The sequence below is a fragment of the Engystomops pustulosus genome, chromosome 10 (assembly GCF_040894005.1).
Source record: "Engystomops pustulosus chromosome 10, aEngPut4.maternal, whole genome shotgun sequence".
Lineage (NCBI taxonomy): Eukaryota > Metazoa > Chordata > Amphibia > Anura > Leptodactylidae > Engystomops > Engystomops pustulosus.
In genome coordinates, this window is record NC_092420.1 from 54,363,909 (window position 1) to 54,387,498 (window position 23,590).

Consider the following 23,590-nt stretch of genomic DNA (forward strand, 5'->3'; position numbering starts at 1 on the left):
GCCTCCGCTAACAGGTTATGCATTGGAGCTGTATAGTCAGACCCTGACTTGCCTGATGCTAAGAGTAAGTCATAAATATTCTGACCCTTAACCATTTCATGACCAAAGCTCATTGGTACCTGCATGTCCAGGTCAATGTTTCATTTCTATAAATGAGATCATCTTTGGATAAGCTCTGCACATCAGGACAATTTTACCATGTTTTTTCTCCACAAATGTAAACTTTATAGGATAGTTTTGTTGAAAACTTTATTTTTTTTTAGAGAATTAACAAATAACTTAAAATGTGAGAAAATACACTTAGTTTGACATTCATCTGATTAAAATGTTTTAATAAGCAATAAAATTTAATCAAACGTTACTGAAATATTGTAAAAATATGCAGAGCGTCACCCTTCCCGAGGATCAGTCACAGATGTATAGTGTGTATGTATGTCTACAAACGCTCAGCTCTCTGTCTGGCAAGGTAAATCATGCAGGATAAAAGACTAAAATCTGGGTGCTGTGTGGGACTGCACATACCTGGCTCCAATATGCAAAGGAAAAGCTGCTTACTGGTAATTAAAGGAATAGGAAAACTTGATTTGTGAGAAAGTTATAACCAGAGGCACAAGACTCCCCATGTTCCTCTATACTAATTTTAACCTCCCAGTTAGAAGAGCACCCCAGGAGGCAGCGAGAGGAGACATACTGCTGTACGGCTAGTCCTTACAGAACGGATCAGAATCTCATTTTAGTCATTTCCTCATTTATATACACTTATTAACCAATATTTAGCATCAGGTCCTCATGTTAGAAAGATCTAAAGCAGCAAAACTCATATTCAGTATACAAATGCATGTCTTCCTTTACCCAAATATATGAGTAATAAGGGCATGATCAGCAATATATATACATATATATTTATTACACGTTAAAAGAAATCTACCATCAAAATCAAGCAAGATAAGCCAGGGGCACCTACTCATAGATCCAGGCCCCATGGCTGTAATCTTCTTGTTATTCATGTCCTCCTCCCTCCTATAATCAATTCTTAAAATTATGCTAATGAGCCAGAAGGGCACCAAGGAGCCCTCCATGCTCTGACCTTACAGGCTCACTCTGCTCCTGAGTGCTGAGGGAGTAGAGGGAGACACTGAGACCATCAAGCCAGAGAATGGAGGAGCTCCAAAAACGCCCACTCCTGCCCCCCCCCCACCCAGCCTGAACCTTTCTGGCTTATTAGCATCCTTTTAAAAGGTGATTTTAAAAGGAAGGAGGCTATGCAAAAAATAAGAAGATTAACGTGTTCCCTGTGCCTGGAACTATGAGTAAGTGCCCCTGGTTTATCATGATGGATTTTGAAGGTAGATCTCCTTTCCTAGCAAAAAAATAATAATAATGGAACGGTTATACATACAGAAAGCTAAATCTTAAAGACAATCTATAATTACATTAAGGTGGTCTTCCAGATGTAGAACATCTATACTACATAATGGAATGACAATCTGCAAATGCTCAGCTTCCCCATCTACTTTCAGTTTGCTGGCTTGTCACCTCTCCCGAGATAATTGTATTACACATAACATAAGTTTTCTGGTGTATTTTTGTACCAAAATCTATTCCTATAGAGAAACTAAATAAAGTATGAAACATGGTCTGTGAGCCTGAGACGTTTCCTGATCTGACTGTGGTTCCTGTGAACTGAACTTGTGATGCTGTAAGCTTCCGAAATTACAGCGACCCTTTGATCTTTGATCATGGCAAGACTCTGGAGGCGCTATATAAATAAAGAATTATTATTATTACTGCAGAACCACAGTAATAGAAGCGAGCTGCATCACTACAATGGCTGCGGCAGGAAACTCTGCAGACAAATGGACCGTGGCTCCTGATGTGTGAATTAGAACTTTAAAAGGTGAAAAAAAAGTGTGACTCCACTTTAGACGAAGGAAAATAACCTTAGATAAAACAGTCAGCCATTCCTGCATTTGTGGCTCCTTTAATATCTCTTTGACATCAATATCACCTAATGTGTATAACCTTATGTCCATGTACCTAGTGGCACCGCACAGATCAGCAGTAATTTTTCATGTGCAATCCCGAAGACATATGTAGTAAATGGGAAAAAAAAATAATATCTGATTAGACAAAACCTAGCCCTTTCTCCGACTTTGAGAACGCTTTCCGACTTGACAAAGATTAGCGTGAGTCTCTAAGACACAGTGACAGCCGCATGCTGAGTCCAAAGTCTGGCTAATGTGTTTTGGCATGCGAGGTTGTAATCACACATTTACATATGCAATGACCTATATTTGCATGTCAGATCACAAACTGTCTGGCTTGGTTAGGGCCAGGCGCCTCCCTGAGAGAGGAGACCAGAGTGGCTGTCCAGGGCCAGAGGGCCAGGGGTTTGCTCTGTGAGATGGGGTGAAGCTGCCTCCGCAGATTAGGCTGATGAGCCCTGAGCATTAGACACTTCATTAGAGGTAATCTGTTTAACAGTGGGCAGTGGATGCAAACTTCACAGCCCAATCTTCATCTTCCCATCCAATGCCTCCCCCCACAATTCTTCCTTACAAAGGGCACAGGGGTCACTGAATTAACAGTCTGTCGCATCTGCACGCTCACAAGAGTTCTGGAGTGAAAGAGTGCGACATGGATGAATGCCTCATCTTCTTCTATGATAACTGCACTCATTTGCACAAAGTAATAGTATCAAATACAAGAGATTATTATTTTATATATTGCAGGAGAGAGTCTGGATTTACATATGTTTTTTGTTTATTCTAAGAATGGCACAAGTATGACCCACGTGATCAGTTGCATTCATTTTGCAAAGTTTGATAATGGAATAGTGTACGATGCTTACACATCATACAAAAACCTCCATGGACATTCCATATGGAGCAGTCAATCCTATTTAGGAGTCCTCTGTAGGGTCCATAAGTGAAGGCCCATAGATTGATTAACAATTCGATAAATTCTGTGAATTCTTATAGGACTGACCCTCAATCTTTTTAAACCGCTTGTCCAAGCTTTGAAAAACATGGCTGCTTTTTTACAAAAAAAAGACCACAACTGACCATGGTTGGTGCCGGTATTGCCGTTGCAGTAGAAACCAATGGAGCAAAATGGCAATACTTTACACTACCCGGTCAGGTGATCAATATTTGGAAGAAAGCAGCTTTGGCTTTCAAATCCAGTTCTACCTGGACAACCCCTTATTTTGCATATGGAAATATACAATCAAGAATTGCTGACAACTCAAAAAAATTCATACCTGTGGCTGGAACGGAGGGACGGGTGGTCCCTGCATGGCCGGACACTGCTCCTCCATTCTCCTCACAGCTCTGTAAGGACACAGAACAGATAGTGTAAGACAATGGCAAGGCAACCAACAAGAGAGGTGAGTATAAGTGGTTTGTTATTTTTACAGCCTCCTCCAGACATAACATTTTTCTCCTGGACAAGCCTATTATGTCACCACTAAGAGGCGCTTCCATTCAATTTCTCATCTTTACTCCAGCAGTAAAAAGTCCAACAACAAGGTGTCAGCAAGAGCCCTCAATAGGGAGATGATGTAGCCTTGTTGTAGCCTTGTAGTCCTGTGGAGACTTCTAGCCGTTGTACTCCACTATGGGATTCTGGGAAATATGCAAATACATTTTCCAGGATGGGATAAGGAAAACACTGCTGCTCAGGCCCCTGACATAAAGCATGACAGGCCCCTGACATAAAGCATATTTGCACATTTCACAGAATCCACTTAAGTAGCATCAATGGCTGTAAGTCTCCACACTGCCTTTAAGACACCTACCACCAGGAGACATGTGCCCCCTCTTGCATGATCCCCTCTTCTTATAGCTTCTTATGCTTTTTTTCCACAAAATAGTGCTTTAAAAATTATGCAAATGAGCCTGGGAGGCTCTTGGCTCCATGGATGTCAATTAAGCCCAGAGCCTTGTAAGCTCATTTGCATAATGTTTAAGCATAAAAAAAAACACAGACCAGTATGTCAGTGTGCTTTGTTTACAATCCTTCATCCTGGTGGTAGATGTCCTTTAATTGGTAGGAAGGGTGCAGCATTTTGACTCTTTAAAAACTGAATCAAAGCACTCGGGGGCATGCCACGGGCAAATCGCATATGTGTTTCTATGGAAACACATGCGATCTGCAATCAGCACCCAGTTCTTGTATTGTCTAGATACAAGACACCAGGTGCTGGTTACTGATTGCATGTGTTTGCATAGAAACACATACGCGAACGGGACGTCCATGCGCTTTGATTCCATTTTTTAAAATGGAGTCAGATCGCTAACGTGTGACCACCCCCTTACTTCCTGACCCTAGTCAAAAGCCTCTCACTCAGCTAAACCAGTTTCCTACAATGTAATGAAGAGATGCAACCACATCTAAACAGTGCTGTCTGCAGTCATTAGTCATGGCCAAGTTATTAAGGCGATGGACTTGAAATCCATTGGGGTCTCCCTGCACAGGTTCAAACCCTATCAGTTCCTTCTGGAATAGATATACTGGTTTCACATTCATCTCAGATCATATCCTTAGGCTTCCTGAAAGCCATGATTGATATTAAAGGGAGCTGCCTTACATGGTAGCTAAGAGGCGTGGTTTTTCTTAGCCCATCCTAGAAAACATATTTGTATATTTCCCTCTAAAAGAGGGACAGAGCCTTATCTTGTTTATAATGTATTGGGAGAATATTGGAGTATTTGTAGAATCAGGTATGTCAGTGCTATGCATGTAGATAAAGGTACTTACTGCACAGTGCAGACAGAAAACAAACCATACATGGAGCCTTAGACAGTGTAACATCTAGGAAACCCTACATGGTTTCTCCATTGTTCTCACAGCACCTAGCAACAACACACCCTGCCAAATATCGCAATATCGGGTCTATGACTTGTATGCACAGTTTAAGGATTCTGAAAAATGCTTCTTTATTTGTACGTATATTGTGAATGGCAAAGCTCCTAACTCACAGCCAATGGTAGGTGGCGATTAAGGAGCCATTTAATAGTATTGCTGTACTGGCGCTGACATTAGATCTGTCAGCATGTAGTATCTGCAGGACCACAAAGTAACATCAGCACCCATCCTGGAGGATCACTCTGTGTGCTTGCTTTGTATGCAGGGGTGCAAATGGGTGCAGATCGTGTGAGGAGGTGGGGAGAGGTGTTTTAAGATGGAGAGAAATTAGGGTGCAGTTTGTCAGAGAAGAAAATACATGGGTGCAGGCTGTCCAAGAATAAAGGACATGTGAGGGTGGAGCTCGAGGGAGAAGGGGGTGGCACTGGAGGAATCGGTGGGAAGGGTGGGGAGACCTAAATCAGATTGCCAAAAATGAGCTCCTCAGCTTCTGCCATCCATATTAAGCATCCAACACTCAGCTCTTGCCCATATTATAGTAGATCCGGGCCCAGGCCACACCTGGCTACCTTAACACCAGGAACTGTATGCATTATGCCCATAACATATGCCACCTGGTCCCCCCCTCCCCCCGATATCCGATGTATAACTAGTACATTGCTACACATAACAGATGTAGTATTAGTACATAGCTACACATATCAGATGTAGTACTAGTACATAGCTACACATATCAGATGTAGTACTAATACATAGCTACACATATCAGATGTAGTACTAGTACATAGCTACACATATTTCATGTAGTACTAGTACATAGCTACACATATCAGATGTAGTACTAGTACACAGCTACACATATCAGATGTAGTACTAGTACATAGCTACACATATCAGATGTAGTACTAGTACATAGCTACACATATCAGATGTAGTACTAGTACATAGCTACACATATCAGATGTAGTACTAGTACATAGCTACACATATCAGATGTAGTACTAGTACATTGCTAAACATATCCGATGTAGTACTAGTACATAGCTACACATATCCCATGTAGTACTAGTACATAGCTACACTTATCCGATGTAGTACTAGTACATAGCTACACATATCAGATGTAGTACTAGTACATAGCTACACATATCAGATGTAGTACTAGTACATAGCTACACATATCAGATGTAGTACTAGTACATAGCTACACATATCAGATGTAGTACTAGTACATAGCTACACTTATCCGATGTAGTACTAGTACATAGCTACACATATCAGATGTAGTACTAGTACATAGCTACACATATCAGATGTAGTACTAGTACATAGCTACACATATCCCATGTAGTACTAGTACATAGCTACACATATCAGATGTAGTACTAGTACATAGCTACACATATCAGATGTAGTACTAGTACATAGCTACACATATCAGATGTAGTACTAGTACATAGCTACACATATCAGATGTAGTACTAGTACATAGCTACACATATCAGATGTAGTACTAGTACATAGCTACACATATCAGATGTAGTACTAGTACATAGCTACACATATCAGATGTAGTACTAGTACATAGCTACACATATCAGATGTAGTACTAGTACATAGCTACACATATCAGATGTAGTACTAGTACATAGCTACACATATCCCATGTAGTACTAGTACATAGCTACACATATCAGATGTAGTACTAGTACATAGCTACACATATCAGATGTAGTACTAGTACATAGCTACACATATCAGATGTAGTACTAGTACATAGCTACACATATCAGATGTAGTACTAGTACATAGCTACACATATCAGATGTAGTACTAGTACATAGCTACACATATCAGATGTAGTACTAGTACATAGCTACACATATCCCATGTAGTACTAGTACATAGCTACACATATCAGATGTAGTACTAGTACATAGCTACACATATCAGATGTAGTACTAGTACATAGCTACACATATCAGATGTAGTACTAGTACATTGCTAAACATATCCCATGTAGTACTAGTACATAGCTACACATATCCCATGTAGTACTAGTACATAGCTACACTTATCCGATGTAGTACTAGTACATAGCTACACATATCCCATGTAGTACTAGTACATAGCTACACTTATCCGATGTAGTACTAGTACATAGCTACACATATCAGATGTAGTACTAGTACATAGCTACACATATCAGATGTAGTACTAGTACATAGCTACACATATCAGATGTAGTACTAGTACATAGCTACACTTATCCGATGTAGTACTAGTACATAGCTACACATATCAGATGTAGTACTAGTACATAGCTACACATATCAGATGTAGTACTAGTACATAGCTACACATATCAGATGTAGTACTAGTACATAGCTACACATATCAGATGTAGTACTAGTACATAGCTACACATATCAGATGTAGTACTAGTACATAGCTACACATATCAGATGTAGTACTAGTACATAGCTACACATATCAGATGTAGTACTAGTACATAGCTACACATATCAGATGTAGTACTAGTACATAGCTACACATATCCCATGTAGTACTAGTACATAGCTACACATATCAGATGTAGTACTAGTACATAGCTACACATATCAGATGTAGTACTAGTACATAGCTACACATATCAGATGTAGTACTAGTACATTGCTAAACATATCCCATGTAGTACTAGTACATAGCTACACATATCCCATGTAGTACTAGTACATAGCTACACTTATCCGATGTAGTACTAGTACATAGCTACACATATCAGATGTAGTACTAGTACATAGCTACACATATCAGATGTAGTACTAGTACATAGCTACACTTATCCGATGTAGTACTAGTACATAGCTACACATATCAGATGTAGTACTAGTACATAGCTACACATATCAGATGTAGTACTAGTACATAGCTACACATATCAGATGTAGTACTAGTACATAGCTACACATATCCGATCGATGTAGTATTAGTACATAGCTACACATATCCCATGTAGTACTAGTACATAGCTACACTTATCCGATGTAGTACTAATACATAGCTACACATATCAGATGTAGTATTAGTACATAGCTACACATATCCCATGTAGTACTAGTACATAGCTACACATATCAGATGTAGTACTAGTACATAGCTACACATATCAGATGTAGAACTAGTACATAGCTACACTTATCCGATGTAGTACTAGTACATAGCTACACATATCATATGTAGTACTAATACATAGCTACACATATCAGATGTAGTACTAATACATAGCTACACATATCAGATGTAGTACTAGTACATAGCTACACATATCAGATGTAGTACTAGTACATAGCTACACATATCCCATGTAGTACTAGTACATAGCTACACATATCAGATGTAGTACTAGTACATAGCTACACATATCAGATGTAGTACTAGTACATAGCTACACTTATCCGATGTAGTATTAGTACATAGCTACACTTATCCGATGTAGTACTAGTACATAGCTACACATATCAGATGTAGTACTAATACATAGCTACACATATCAGATGTAGTACTAGTACATAGCTACACATATCAGATGTAGTACTAGTACATAGCTACACATATCAGATGTAGTACTAGTACACAGCTACACATATCCCATGTAGTACTAGTACATAGCTACACATATCAGATGTAGTACTATTACATAGCTACACATATCAGATGTAGTACTAGTACATAGCTACACATATCAGATGTAGTACTAGTACACAGCTACACATATCCCATGTAGTACTAGTACATAGCTACACATATCAGATGTAGAACTAGTACATAGCTACACATATCAGATGTAGTACTAGTACATAGCTACACATATCAGATGTAGTACTAGTACATAGCTACACATATCCCATGTAGTACTAGTACATAGCTACACATATCCCATGTAGTATTAGTACATAGCTACACATATCCGATGTAGTACTAGTACATAGCTACACATATCAGATGTAGTACTAGTACATAGCTACACATATCAGATGTAGTACTAGTACAAAGCTACACATATCCCATTTAGTACTAGTACATAGCTACACATATCCCATGTAGTACTAGTACATAGCTACACATATCCCATGTAGTACTAGTACATAGCTACACATATCAGATGTAGTACTAGTACATAGCTACACATATCAGATGTAGTACTAGTACAAAGCTACACATATCCCATTTAGTACTAGTACATAGCTACACATATCCCATGTAGTACTAGTACATAGCTACACATATCCCATGTAGTACTAGTACATAGCTACACATATCCGATGTAGTACTAATACATAGCTACACATATCCGATGTAGTACTAATACATAGCTACACATATCAGATGTAGTACTAGTACATAGCTACACATATCCGATATAGTACTAGTACATAGCTACACATATCCGATATAGTACTAGTACATAGCTACACATATCCGATATAGTACTAGTACATAGCTACACATATCAGATGTAGTACTAGTACATAGCTACACATATCCGATGTAGTACTAGTACATAGCTACACATATCCCATGTAGTACTAGTACATAGCTACACATATCCCATGTAGTACTAGTACATAGCTACACATATCCCATGTAGTACTAGTACATAGCTACACATATCAGATGTAGTACTAGTACATAGCTACACATATCCAATGTAGTACTAGTACATAGCTACACATATCCGATGTAGTACTAGTACATAGCTACACATATCCGATCGATGTAGTATTAGTACATAGCTACACATATCCGATATAGTACTAGTACATAGCTACACATATCCGATATAGTACTAGTACATAGCTACACATATCCGATATAGTACTAGTACATAGCTACACATATCCGATATAGTACTAGTACATAGCTACACATATCAGATGTAGTACTAGTACATAGCTACACATATCCCATGTAGTACTAGTACATAGCTACACATATCCGATGTAGTACTAGTACATAGCTACACATATCCGATGTAGTACTAGTACATAGCTACACATATCCCATGTAGTACTAGTACATAGCTACACATATCAGATGTAGTACTAGTACATAGCTACACATATCCAATGTAGTACTAGTACATAGCTACACATATCCGATGTAGTACTAGTACATAGCTACACATATCCGATGTAGTACTAGTACATAGCTACACATATCCGATCGATGTAGTATTAGTACATAGCTACACATATCCAATGTAGTATTAGTAGTGTAAATACTACAGAGAAGCAGTGATCATATCACATATAACATCTGTATGGTTTTAGGGTTGCTAAGCAAATTATGAAGGTAAAAAGTGCAAAAGTAACAAGTATGAAATGCCCCACCTGCAGTTACCTGGCTGGCAGTAACAAGGTATATGCGGCTTGTGTGACTAGGATACATACAGGACATAATAGCCGTCATCCGACACCAGCTACACGCCAGTCACTATCTATTCACACCTCGCACACCAAATAATAGAGAACAATCCACGTAACCTGTATTCCCAAATCTCAGGCAGCTAACAGTAAGTGATTGGTCGTACACGCTCCATTTACTTTGCTACAGAAAAAAAACCCATAGAGCAGAAACTTGGTACTGCCAGTATTCGGCCATAGCTGGAATAAAAGCTGCTCTATGGTTACATGAGCGGATCAGATGTGGATGACCCGCTGGGTCCATACATGACATGGAGCAGCATGTACTGGCATTGGGATCATTACAGCAGAGAATCTCATGGGGTGGTCATTATGGGTGACGTGGAGAGGATTGCGGGGGAAGGGGTGTGCGGAGCCAAGGCACAGGAAAAGCAAGTGTCTACAAGCAATTGTCCCATATAATAATGTGATATATAATAAAGTGCTCACCAGAGGCAAATTTACATGGGTATGAATGATGTTACATAAGGTGAGGAGAGATGAGCTGTTACAGTAGTCTTCATTTCTGTCCTTCTCCACAAATACAGCAGTCACTTCCTATCACATGATGGACGCTCAGGACTAGAACTATACAGTTCCTATTGTGATGTTTGTGAGTCCTGCTGCAAAATTTTATAGAATCTTCTGCAGAATCTCCTATTGGATGCAGTTTTATAGCCCATTGTTAAAGGAAATCTATCACCAAAATCCAGCATGATAGAGTTTGTATGTTCTCTTTGTGTTTGCATGGGTTTCCTCCGGGTCCTCTGGTTTCCTCCCACACTCCAAAACATACTAGTAGATTGATTAGACTGTGAGCCCCATTGAGGACAGGGACTGATTTGGCAAGCTCTGTGTAATCTGTGTGCGCTATATAAATAAAGGAAGTATTATTTATTATTATGATAAACTAGGGACACTTCCTCATTAATTCAGCTACTGTGACTGTGGTAATCTCGTTATATTTGTTATCCATAGCCCTTCTTCTAAAATCAATAAAATTTTGCTACTGACCCACAATGGTGCTGGGGTTGTTACTGGAGCCTGTTGGTGCTGCAGAGTCACAGGCTGTTTCACGGTCTACCCCTTTTCTCTGCTTCACTTAAGCCCTCCCCTCCTTCCTGATGTAACCTCACTGCAGAAGAGCATGTTCCAAAATATTTGGATGGGGAGGGTGGTGCTCCTTGCACACTGTAACAACCTCTGAAGCTGCAGCACAGAGGGGCTCTGGTAATGCCCCCCTGAGCACTTCTGGCTGATTAGATTGCTTTTAGAAGGAAGGATAACAAATATTAGACTACCACATTCATCGTTCCTGTATCAAGTGCCCCTGGTTTTTCATGCTTGATTTTGATGGTAGATTTTAGCTAGACTATACTGGATGAACTATAATCAGACTCATCTGGAGACAAGCTAAACTAAGGGGTCCCACACCTCCGCAGGGGCCACACGCCTTTTTCCGAACCCAGCTCATTTTAGTGTACTAACTAAAAAAGGGTATAAAAACGGTCTTAGGCCCCATGCACACAACCATCGGGGGGCGCATGTATGGCCGCAAGCTTGCGACTGTACTTACGTTCCCCATAGGCAGCTATGCCCCAAGGGCTCGGTACGGTGGGCGCAATGAGCCATAGCCGCAAAAAGGTAGAGCCTGCTCTATCTTCGGCCGTATCTACGGCTGTGCGGCTAGTATTTTCTATGGAGAGAGGCAGGCAGCACTCACCCCCTCCTCCACTCCCATGCGCCCACGTGTGCCCGCCGGGCTACAGCATGGTGGGCACACGTTCGTGTGCATGTAGCCTTGAACTCTTGTTGCAGGACACAGAAGAATTGTAACAGAATTCTGTTGTAGACTGATTGATTAATCTGCCCCATTATCCCAATTGTAATAATAGAGAAAGGGGGAGGGCTCCAAGGAATAAGATATTTTTCATCTATTCTGTGACCATTCGTCTCAGCGGACAAGTGGCACCCTGCTAGGCCTGTAGATATGGCCGGCATTAATGTAATGTTATGGTCTAGACAAGGAAGTAGAAACACAATGGTGACTGAAGAGCCATATAGAAGATGCCTTTAACTGTATGTAGCCCCCTTGGTACTGTATAGCAGGAAGATTCTCCACAGACAGGGCCTGACACCCCACCTGCACAAGCTCTGTAGTATTGGTCATATTACACGCTCTTCTCCTGTACATACATATTCAGGGGTGTATTACTTCCTACCTAGTCATATTACAGGTAAGTCATTAGTGGACACTATAGGCTGGTGCTAGCATTACATCCCATGACTTGTGTTAGCAGTGTTATATTTCATTTCACAACAAATACAATGAAGCCACTTGGAGCAGATTGCCCAACTTTGCACAGAAAAGTGTTCTTTTAAAGGGGTTGCATGCTTAAAGGCAGGGGAAGCTTCCTTAGAGTATAACATGATTTTACTGTATTAGTGTATTCATAATACATTTCATTAGGAATCTGTTCAGTGCATGCAGATCATGTGTTTTATTATAGGGTACAGTGATAGATTTCATGGGTAGAAGCTCTGCCTGGTAATGTGCATTGATACTTTCTGGAGTATAGGGATAAAAGAGAGCCAATTTTCATCTCATTCGGCTGTCGGCTAAATTTTAACACAAATGCCTACGGCGCACGGTTTTACTGCTTAGCTTCCTGCTTCCGCGCATGGCAGCCAGAGGCATATGTGTGATAATTCAGCTGGATGACGTAGGGAAAGGAGGTGTTAGCAATCAAAGGGGTTAAAAAAGGCTCAATTTCAGCTACAATACGACAAACCAGTTAGGCTATATGAAGATGGACATAAAATAGCATTTTAAGTTTTATTTTATGGATGCAACACCCATACCCCCTGGGATGAGTAGAACTAGCAGATGCTATGTCTATGTAGTATCCTCTAACAATACTTACTCTTAGGTCTGTTTAAAGGGGTTTCCCAGCCTTGGGGGCTTTAAAATGGAGAGGAGTGTACTGGGTGTTTTCGCAGTTATTTCATAGGACAGTGACATCACCAGGTCCCCCCTTCTGCTGAGGGGCGTATCTGTTTGGCGAGGAAGGGATGAAATACGCTGCATCTTCTCTCCATAGCCTTCTATAGTCTCTACTGAGTGTATACACCGCTCAGCAGGAGGTAGCAGGATAGAAAAACGTAGCTTGCTGCGTCTTTCCATCTTGCCTTTTTCGGTGGAACCTACGTATAGTGGTCAGGCAGAGGCCACAACTATGCCTCAGTCTGCCACTATGGGGCACATTTACTTACAGGGTCACCGGAGTTCACAGAAAGTGCATTCACTAAGATCGTGCGCTCATCATGATGAATCTGGCGCTTCTCTTACATATTATACTCCAAGGAGGAGAAAAACAGGGCAGAACTACAAAAGTACGAGAATAAAAATTAATACAACCTTTATTGATATAGATTAAATGACATTACATGGTAAAGTACCGAATATACTCGAGTATAAGCCAACCAGAGTATAAGCCGAGACCCCTAATTTTACCACCAAAAACTGGGAAAACCTATTGACTCGAGTATAAGCCGAGGGTGGGAAATGCATTGGTCACCCACCCCCCAGTATATAGCCATCCAGCCCCCTATAGTATACAGCCAGCCCAGCCTGCCCCCAGTAGTATACAGCCTGCCCCCAGTAGTATACAGCCTGCCCCCAGTAGTATACAGCCTGCCCCCAGTAGTATACAGCCTGCCCCCAGTAGTATACAGCCAGCCCAGCCTGCCCCCAGTAGTATACAGCCAGCCCAGCCTGCCCCCAGTAGTATACCGCCAGCCCAGCCTGCCCCCAGTAGTATACAGCCTGCCCCCAGTAGTATACAGCCTGCCCAGCCTGCCCCCAGTAGTATACAGCCAGCCCAGCCTGCCCCCAGTAGTATACAGTCACCTCAGCCTGCCCCCAGTAGTATACAGTCACCTCAGCCTGCCCCCAGTAGTATACAGCCACCTCAGCCTGCCCCCAGTAGTATACAGCCTGCCCCCAGTAGTATACAGCCTGCCCCCAGTAGTATACAGCCTGCCCCCAGTAGTATACAGCCTGCCCCCAGTAGTATACAGCCTGCCCCCAGTAGTATACAGCCTGCCCCCAGTAGTATACAGCCTGCCCCCAGTAGTATACAGCCTGCCCCCAGTAGTATACAGCCTGCCCCCAGTAGTATACAGCCTGCCGCCAGTAGTATACAGCCTGCCGCCAGTAGTATACAGCCTGCCGCCAGTAGTATACAGACACCCCAGCCTGCCCATCATTAAAAAAAATAATAAACTTATATACTCGACCTCTGATGGCCCCGATGCGCAGCGCTGCTCCCCCGATGTCACCGCGGCTCGCCTTCTGGCTTCCGCGCCTGTCTTCTTTCTTCTGTAACATCCTGCAGGGTGCCACCATGGCTCTCTCCCGGCCGGCAGGCGCATAGTATGACGCGCCGCTGCAGACATCATACTATGCACTGCCCGGGAGAAAAACATGGCGGCACCCTGCAGGATGTTACAGAAGAAAGAAGACAGGCGCAGAAGCCAGAAGACGAGCCGCGGTGACATCGGGGGAGCAGCGCTGCGCATCGGGGCCATCAGAGGTCGAGTATATAAGTTTATTATTTTTTAAGTGCATTGGCATTTGTATTGACTCGTGTATAAGCCTAGGGGACATTTTTCAGCACAATTCTTGTGCTGAAAAACTCGCTTATACACGAGTATATATGGTACATAAATTGATGCAAGGTACATACAGATGGTACACAGAAAGAAGGCAGTCATGCCCGGACATACAGTTGAGGTATGTAATGAAAGTTGTAGAAGCATGGACTGGTTAGGTAGTGGAGCACAACACCCAATAAAACCTCCTGGGTTAGTACATAGCGATTCGCTCGTGTATAGTAATGACATGTGCAATTAAAGAGAGGGAGAGGCGATTGTGGTAAAGTAAGCCAGTCCTTACCGAATGCAAAGCGTATGCAACTCCAATGTCTGGGGAGGACTGCTGCCCCGACGCACGTTTCATAGAATGAGTAAAGTGGCCAGTGCAGTGAGGTATAGTGGTATGCCTACTAGTGCATTTGCTCAGGGTTATAATCACATCGCCAAAAATATTTTTTATATACCTGAGAAAGTATTTATAATGAGTAACATGGTAAAAGTGCCACAAATAGAGGGGAAGGGAAAAGGTGAGGCGTGCAGGTGAGGATAAAGTAGGGAAAGTGTGACAAGTGATACCAATAAAGCCGTATATGACATGCCATAGAGAATATGTTGTGTCACATTGGAATGCTGTATACTGACATCTGGAGGTATACGCTTTCGAATCTAAGCATTTATAAAATAGCACGCAAATTACCAATTATTGCCATATGGTATACTTAACAGATCCAATTGAATCCAAAAGAGGTGTACATTTGATGTGTGGTAAATAATTCACATGTCCTTAAGATGTATACTCCAAATGGTACACCCCATGTCGCTGTCCTGATTGTATCAATGTGTCAAGGAAGCAAGTCGTCATTTGGATGAACACCTCTGATTATAACCCTGAGCAAATGCACTAGTAGGCATACCACTATACCTCACTGCCCTGGCGCATGCCTATGGCGCATGCACGGCTTTACTGCTTAGCTTCCTGCCTCCGCGCATGGCAGCCGTAGGCATATGTGTTATAATTCCGCTGACAGCCGGATGTCGTAGGGAAAGGAGGTGTGAACAAGCCGCGGGACTTGCACATATGTATCTGCCCACCTCGACTCGCTAGACTCTCTGCCTAGTTACCCCTGTGTTTTTTCTGTTCCTCCTTCTGCTTATATTGAATCTGGCGCTTCCCTGCTCAAGTCCGACAGAGTTCACCATCTTTTTTGTGGTGCATCTTTAAAAAAAAGGGTGTGAGACAACTAGAAAGTTAAATACGGCGCTCATTTTAGATCAGTCGGACCGTCCGGCGGTACGCCCCCTAATTTGTGTCGCATGGAAGCCAGCGCAGCTGTATCACAAAAAGGTCAGGAGCACCATAATGGCAGCGCACATGCTTCTTAAATACCCGTGGAAGCCGTTTTAGCCAGGAAGAGAGTGCACAGTCCGACAAAAGTGCAGTGCAAAGCCCTTAGTAAATGTCACCCTATATGTCAATGTGTATGTGATGTGAACCCCTCAAATGCATTACCGTACTTCAATTTTTGCTCTGGATGCAGGTGGGGGACCTCTACAATCAGGGTGTCTGTAGTACATCCAGTGATTGGACCCCCTTAAAGGACACCTGTCATCAGGTCTGTGTCACTAGTCCTGTCACCTCTACCTGTTGGAGCAGCTCACAAGGATCCCATCCCAGCCTTTATCTAGTTATTTCATACATTATTCATTGTAAAAATCATCTTTTCTTTATTATGTAAATGAGGCTGGTCACATGGTCAGAGGCAGTGATGTCACCCCTGTTCCCCCTCCCCCTGTTCATGTCTGTGTGTAATGTATAGTAAAGCATGGCTAGTGTGTGTGCTGCATCTGCTGACATGCTGCATCCTTCTAATACACAGACATCAGCTACACATGAATCTGACATGTTCTGCTGTAACATGGCTGCCTGGAGCTGCTGTATCTCTCCTATACACACGCACACACAGGCTGCAGGGGGCGTGGCCACCAGCACCAGGAAGCACATCATTATACAGCCTCACACCATTATACAGGCTGTCAGTCATGCACTGGGGGTGTGGCTGTGCCTCCCACTCATGAATAGAGTGGACATTTCACAGTCATTTGCATACAGCTTTAGGACCTCATTGCTTAGGGTTACAGGCATGTAGAGGGACAATGAAGGGATAGAGGAAATGCTCTCTAATGGCAGTTTATGAAAATATATTTGGTCTAGGGGGTTATTTTGCATGACGGGTTCTCTTTAAATGGTGCACTTTGAAATATTTTGAGGAAATTACAAATGAAAGTGAATATTTTGCCTGTAGCAATGCTGAATGTATTTTGGACAGCAAGCTCCATGCTAAAGGTTTCCTCTGACTCACTTGTACCAGCTATCAATAGTCCAAATAACAGTAATAGAAAAAAATGGTCATTGTGTATAAGAGTGGTGAAGAGGAGTGATAAAGCCCTTCCATATCCAGTGCCTACACGCTCCATACAAGTCCTGCAGGACAGTACAAAATACCCTGGATAAATCCGTCCTCATCACCTATCATCCCAGTGACATTTCCTTATCACCCCATTTATAACTTTACCATAATAGTCAAAATATCTCACCGCCGACCTTGCAGTATTTTTAGGTGTAGGCAGTTATGGGCTATGACATCTTAGATCTGCTTATTACAGGGAGTCTGTCAGATGCTTTCTGCCCATTAGCCCTGGATAGGCGGACATAACCAGGCACAAGGACACTGCAACTTTCTAGGCAGCGATGGAGGAAGAATTACACAGCAAAACAAACATTAAGCATGTATGCAAATGAGCACTCAAGTGTCTAGTGGGCTGTCCTAAGCTAGGCAAGTGCTCAGCCTCTCCTTAAAAATCCATCCAATAAACCAGGGAGACTTAGGCTGGCGCCACACGTGGCGCTTTTGTCTGCGTTTGCGTTGCGTTAAATTAACACGAAACACCGGCGGCTCGTTCCCGATCGCAGGCGTTTCCATAGAAACGCCGATGCGATCGGGCCGAGGCCCGCCCCGGTGGGCGCGACTTTGTCTGCGTTTGCAAACGCAGACAAAAGCGCCACGTGTGGCACCAGCCTTACTCATATATCCAGGCACTCTAACTTTGGCAATCTTCTTATATTTGTTATCCATGGCCTCCTTCCTTCTTAAACCAACTTTTAAAAAATAAAATTATGCTAATGAGTCTGGGGGCATTACCAGAGCTCTTCTGTGCTGCAGCTTCACAGGCTATTACACCGTCTCCCCTCCCTCGGCCTGCTGTACAGAACTAGGTAGCTGTATAGTGTGAGCATTACAATGATAGTTTCCACATGTGTACATGTCCCTTACTTTGGGTCAACATAGATTTGATAGGTAAATAACATCACACAGGTTCCCTTCAAAGTAAATCTGACAGCAGGTGTGGTGACCATAAACCACCACCTGGACTATTCTCTGCCACGTAACATGTTATTAGTAAGTCCATATACAAGACATTGTGCATTATATCTCCTACTTGTTTACAATACAATAAGGAAGCAAAGACATTTCTCCATTGTGTCAGTCCTGGCCTACAGGTCACTACATGAAAACCTCCCTGTTCCCTCTCATGTTGTACATTCAGCTGAACAAACATGACAAAGAGGTGACAGGGAACCTCTAACAAGTGGAAAGAAAAATAAAGCAATGTCCTCATGTAACAGAAATGTGTGAAAAGCCCCATCCGACAAATATCACCAGGTACTGGAACAAGTATCTCCTCTCATACACCAGACGCTGATACAAGCAGGGGGAAAGCCATACAACACTCAATATACTGTAATCTCTTTCATTTATATGTACAACTAGCTGTAGCTCCCAGCGTTTCCCAGGATAGCAAATAACTGCTCTTAGCTATAACAAGATAGAACGGGTTAACAAAAAAATTACTTTGTATCCATCTATCTCTGACTGTCTCTGAAAGTTTCTGTCTCCAACTGTCTCTATTCTGTTTGTAGCTATCCGTCTTTGCCTCTGATAGATCCGATGGTCAGTGCCAGAGGCAGACTGTCTCTCTCTTTCCGTCTCAGACTGTCTCTCTCTTTCCGTCTCAGACTGTCTCTCTCTTTCCGTCTCAGACTGTCTCTCTCTTTCCGTCTCAGACTGTCTCTCTCTTTCCGTCTCAGACTGTCTCTCTCTTTCCGTCTCAGACTGTCTCTCTCTTTCCGTCTCAGACTGTCTCTCTCTTTCCGTCTCAGACTGTCTCTCTCTTTCCGTCTCAGACTGTCTCTCTCTTTCCGTCTCAGACTGTCTGTTTCTGTACAGCTGTTCATAAAATTATAGCTAATCTCTGATTGGTTTCCATGGGCAACTGGAACAGTTTTACCTCAGACATTTCTGATAAGTCTCCCCATCCATCTGCCCTTACACATAAGTTTTTTTATACTTATTGCCTATAGTAACCAATCAAAGCTCAGAGCTCATATTAATGACCTGTGGCACAACAGCGCCCAATCACGGCTCAGGTTCCAACTGCCACAGCAGCAGGCCTGGGCACCAATCACACTATTTTGAAACCTGTCCATTGATTTTCACGGATGGGGATCACGGAAGGCAATAGAAGTCTATTGGTCCGCAAAACTGATGACAGATGGTTTGTAATCAGTGGCCATTTTGTTGTTTAGATAAGGTTCCTCATCACAAATGTTAACAATAATGTAATTAGGCAAATCACCTCTCCTCAGCCGTTATAATGCGTTTCAAAACACAATGTAAACACAACTAAAACGGAAAATGTGAATGCGCCCTCAGGGTTAAGACAAGGGTTTTACTTTTACTAGTATACCTATACCATACATACTTGAGTATTAACCAAATTTTTCAGCTCAAACATTGGGCTGAAAAAACCTAATTCGGCTTATACTCAAGTCGAGTCGCCCCCTCTCCCCATGGAAAGAGTCCTCTTCTTGCTTTCGATGCTCCGGTGCCTCTTAGGGTCCTTGGGGTCCTCTTCAGCTCCTCTTGGGAGGGGGGGCTGGCAGGCTACATATTACAAGGGGGGGCTGGCAGGCTATATACTACAAGGGGGGGCTGGCAGGCTATATACTACAAGGGGGGGCTGGCAGGCTATATACTACAAGGGGGGTTGGCAGGCTACATACTACGGAAGGCTGGCAGGCTACATACTACGGAAGGCTGGCAGGCTACATACTACGGGGGGCTGGCAGGCTACATACTACGGGGGGCTGGCAGGCTACATACTACGGGGGGCTGGCAGGCTACATACTACGGGGGGCTGGCAGGCTACATACTACGGGGGGCTGGCAGGCTACATACTACGGGGGGCTGGCAGGCTACATACTACGGGGGGCTGGCAGGCTACATACTACGGGGGGCTGGCAGGCTACATACTACGGGGGGCTGGCAGGCTACATACTACTGGGGGCTGGCAGGCTACATACTACTGGGGGCTGGCAGGCTACATACTACTGGGGGCTGGCAGGCTATATACTACGGGGGGCTGGCAGGCTATATACTACGGGGGGCTGGCAGGCTATATACTACGGGGGGCTGGCAGGCTATATACTACGGGGGGCTGGCAGGCTATTTACTGGGGAGAAGAGGCCTGGGCAAGCTATGTACTGGGGGAAAGGGGGTTGGCAGGCTATATACTGGGGGAAAGGAGGCTGGCAGGCTATATACTGGGGGAAAGGAGGCTGGCAGGCTACATACTGGCGGGGAAGGGGCTGGCAGGCTACATACTGGCGGGGAAGGGGCTGGCAGGCTATATATTGGCGGGGGAGGCTGGTAGGCTATATACTGGGGGGAAGGGGGCTGGCAGGCTATATACTGGGGGGGGGAGGGGGCTGGCAGGCTATACACTGGGGGGGGGGGGGAGGCTGGTAGGCTATATACTGGGGGGAAGGGGGCTGGCAGGCTATATACTGGGGGGGGGGGAGGGCTGGACAACTTTATACTGGCTGGAGGTTGTGACTAATGAATTTCCCACCCTAAGCTTATACTCGAGACAATAAATTTTACCAGTTTTTGGTGGTGAAATTAGGTGCCTAGGCTTATACTCATATATATACGGTACTGACCCGAGTCCCATTGATTCCAGTATATTTTTCTGTTTTGTTGTGCAGCTGCCATATAGATATATTTTGGACCCTTAATCACTGCTCCACATAGTTGATAAAGAGCTGCCACTACAATACCATATAAATAGATTATACAGTCAGCTACTGTCCCTATAATCCTTTGTCCTCAGGTTAAATGCAGATGAGGTTCCCTGTAATAAGCCATCAAATCCAATGGTTCCAGTCAGAACAAACCATATACAAACATCAGAATGTGATTTCATCTAATGTGAATGATTACCTAGTGCAGGGGCCATTTCCTATCTGTAATATTACACATCCAGCATCTTCCTTCTCCTTCTGCTCCACTAGAATTCATCACAGTAGATGTAAACTTGTAGGCTGCAGAAGAGGTGACCACATGGGTCCCCAGAAAAAAAGCTTCGGCCATCAACAAAGTTCTTTGTACACCGAGCAAGAATGCAGCGCTTCAACTCTCCAAGCATCATTATTGAAAAAGACTCTTGGTTAGAGATAAGCAAACCCAAAATATAGGGTGCGTCCACACGTACAGTTTTTCAGACGCAGCACCTTTCAATTATTTGTCTTAGCCCATTATCATCCACACATGCTTTTGGCATCACAAATTGTATCTGAAAAACTGAACGGGTGAACGCACCCATAGGTTCGGTGCTTCCGCCTGACCTGGACATGCTGCTTGATGGGTCAATCAGACAGCTTCACGCCACTAGCAATTAGGCATGGCTGTGATTGGCCAGGTGAACACCTGGTGGGGGCATAAAACTTCCTGATTGGCTGCTCTGCAGCCCATCAATCAACATGTCCTGTTAGGTCGGAGCTGCTGTACCTAGTTCAGGTTGGGCTCACCTCTACTCTTGGCGAGTTTGAACGTTGCAGTGTCACTGGGTGAATAAAGAACTTGAATCAGAGATGTGCGGCTTCTTTACTCCTGGACATCTTGGATCAGCTGCATGCACCCCTCCTCTGTCATCACAATTAAACTACTACAGGGGTTTGCCGCCTTCTATTTCAGGGGCATTACAGAATCTTTACCCACAAAGGCTAAACCCCATAAAGTGCTGGGAGTCCACAATGTGGGTTTATCTGGAGAGCAGTGGGGCACAGGCAGTGATTTCTTAAACTTTGCTGAACGACCATTTGGGCAGAATTTGTGGCCTGCGACATTCAGAAAAAGACAATTAATATCAGTGATAGAAGTTCAGAGCGGTAACAACCACTCACATACAGGTGACAACCTCAGCTCCAGAGCGAGCAGACAGGCAGCATGGACACCCGGGGGCTAAAGAAGAGGTTGCTAAGCAACAGCCCAAACATCCCACACCCAGGTGACTACCAGGACATCTTGTGTATGAACTCGCCACAGGATCCATGTAGTCCTCAGCTGTAGCTGCATTGCAGAACATAGTGCCGTTCTGGAGCCTGGGAAAGCTGGATGACCTATAGAGCGGTAGTCGCTCAGGCATCCCATAAATAGTTCCACTGCAGTTTCATTGTGGCATTTGAGATAAATTCGGCATATTTTATATACAGACACTGTGCAGTATAAAGGGATAGGGATGATCTGGAGTTATATATATATATACACACTGTATACCGGCATATATAATCTGTGTGACTACATCCCTGCACATCTGGATGGGGAAAACCACTGAGAACCTGCCAAGTGTGAACACTCCCTGACCAACTGAGGAATACCGCACACAACAAGTGTCCCTGTATACACCCCTTGCCTGTCACAGGGTGCAGGACACACACCTCTATATAGTTACTCATCACAACCATTACTGGACAGCAAACAGTTAACTAGCACACTCGGCTCTGCTGCATCCCCCGCACTATTCTCCATGTCCTGATTACATGCGATATCTCCTCACGTCACTCACACAACTCCTAGGAGCTGCGTAATAGTGGCGCCCGGAAGACTCGCCCACCTGACACCCCGACTACAGCGGCTCACCCGTTGTCAGGCCGCTCTGTATGACGTCACGGCCGGGACCCCCGCGCACACGTCTCACCGGGCCCTAGTGTCCTCCTCACACTGCCGCTCGGCCTGCGACCGAGGGGGATGCTAGCTGTTAGTAGGCTAAAGGACCTTCGCTGACGTCATGGCCATGTGATCGGTCACGTGCAAGGGTTAGGGGGCGGGGCAAGGGTTAGGGGGCGGGGCCAGGGCTGGGACGTTCTCCAGTGTAACCACATGATCAGGTACAACTGGTTTGGACGTCATTATTCCTTGGGAAATCGCAGCGATTGTAATAACAACTAAGACGACTGTGTGTATGAGACGTGCAGCGGAGGTGTGCGGGGGCGAGCTGTATCCCGGTGCACAGGTTACCATGTTACCCGGAGGACAAACATAACAATGTCACACAGAAGGCCGGTCAGGACACAGAAGTGACATCTAGTAAATCTATTACAGCTCTTGTGCCAAACTGCTTGTACATGTAGTTATAAAGTGTATGCGCCAGTTTTGTGTTGTGACTGCTCCATGTCCGACAAGACTGAATAATGTGCACTT

General features: G+C 43.7%; 1 protein-coding gene across 1 annotated transcript in view; it reads right to left on the reverse strand.

The window, feature by feature from the left end:
* NEK7 (NIMA related kinase 7) overlaps positions 1-23,187 on the reverse strand; it is a 58,066-nt gene extending 34,879 nt beyond the window's left edge. The window contains exons 1-2 of the mRNA XM_072128318.1: positions 23,030-23,187; positions 3,263-3,332 (exon numbers count right to left, since the gene is read on the reverse strand). Of these exons, the coding sequence (XP_071984419.1) occupies positions 3,263-3,319 (57 nt within the window). The 5' untranslated portion in view covers positions 3,320-3,332; positions 23,030-23,187. The remainder of the gene's footprint in view (positions 1-3,262; positions 3,333-23,029) is intronic.
* Positions 23,188-23,590: the final 403 nt, after the last annotated feature.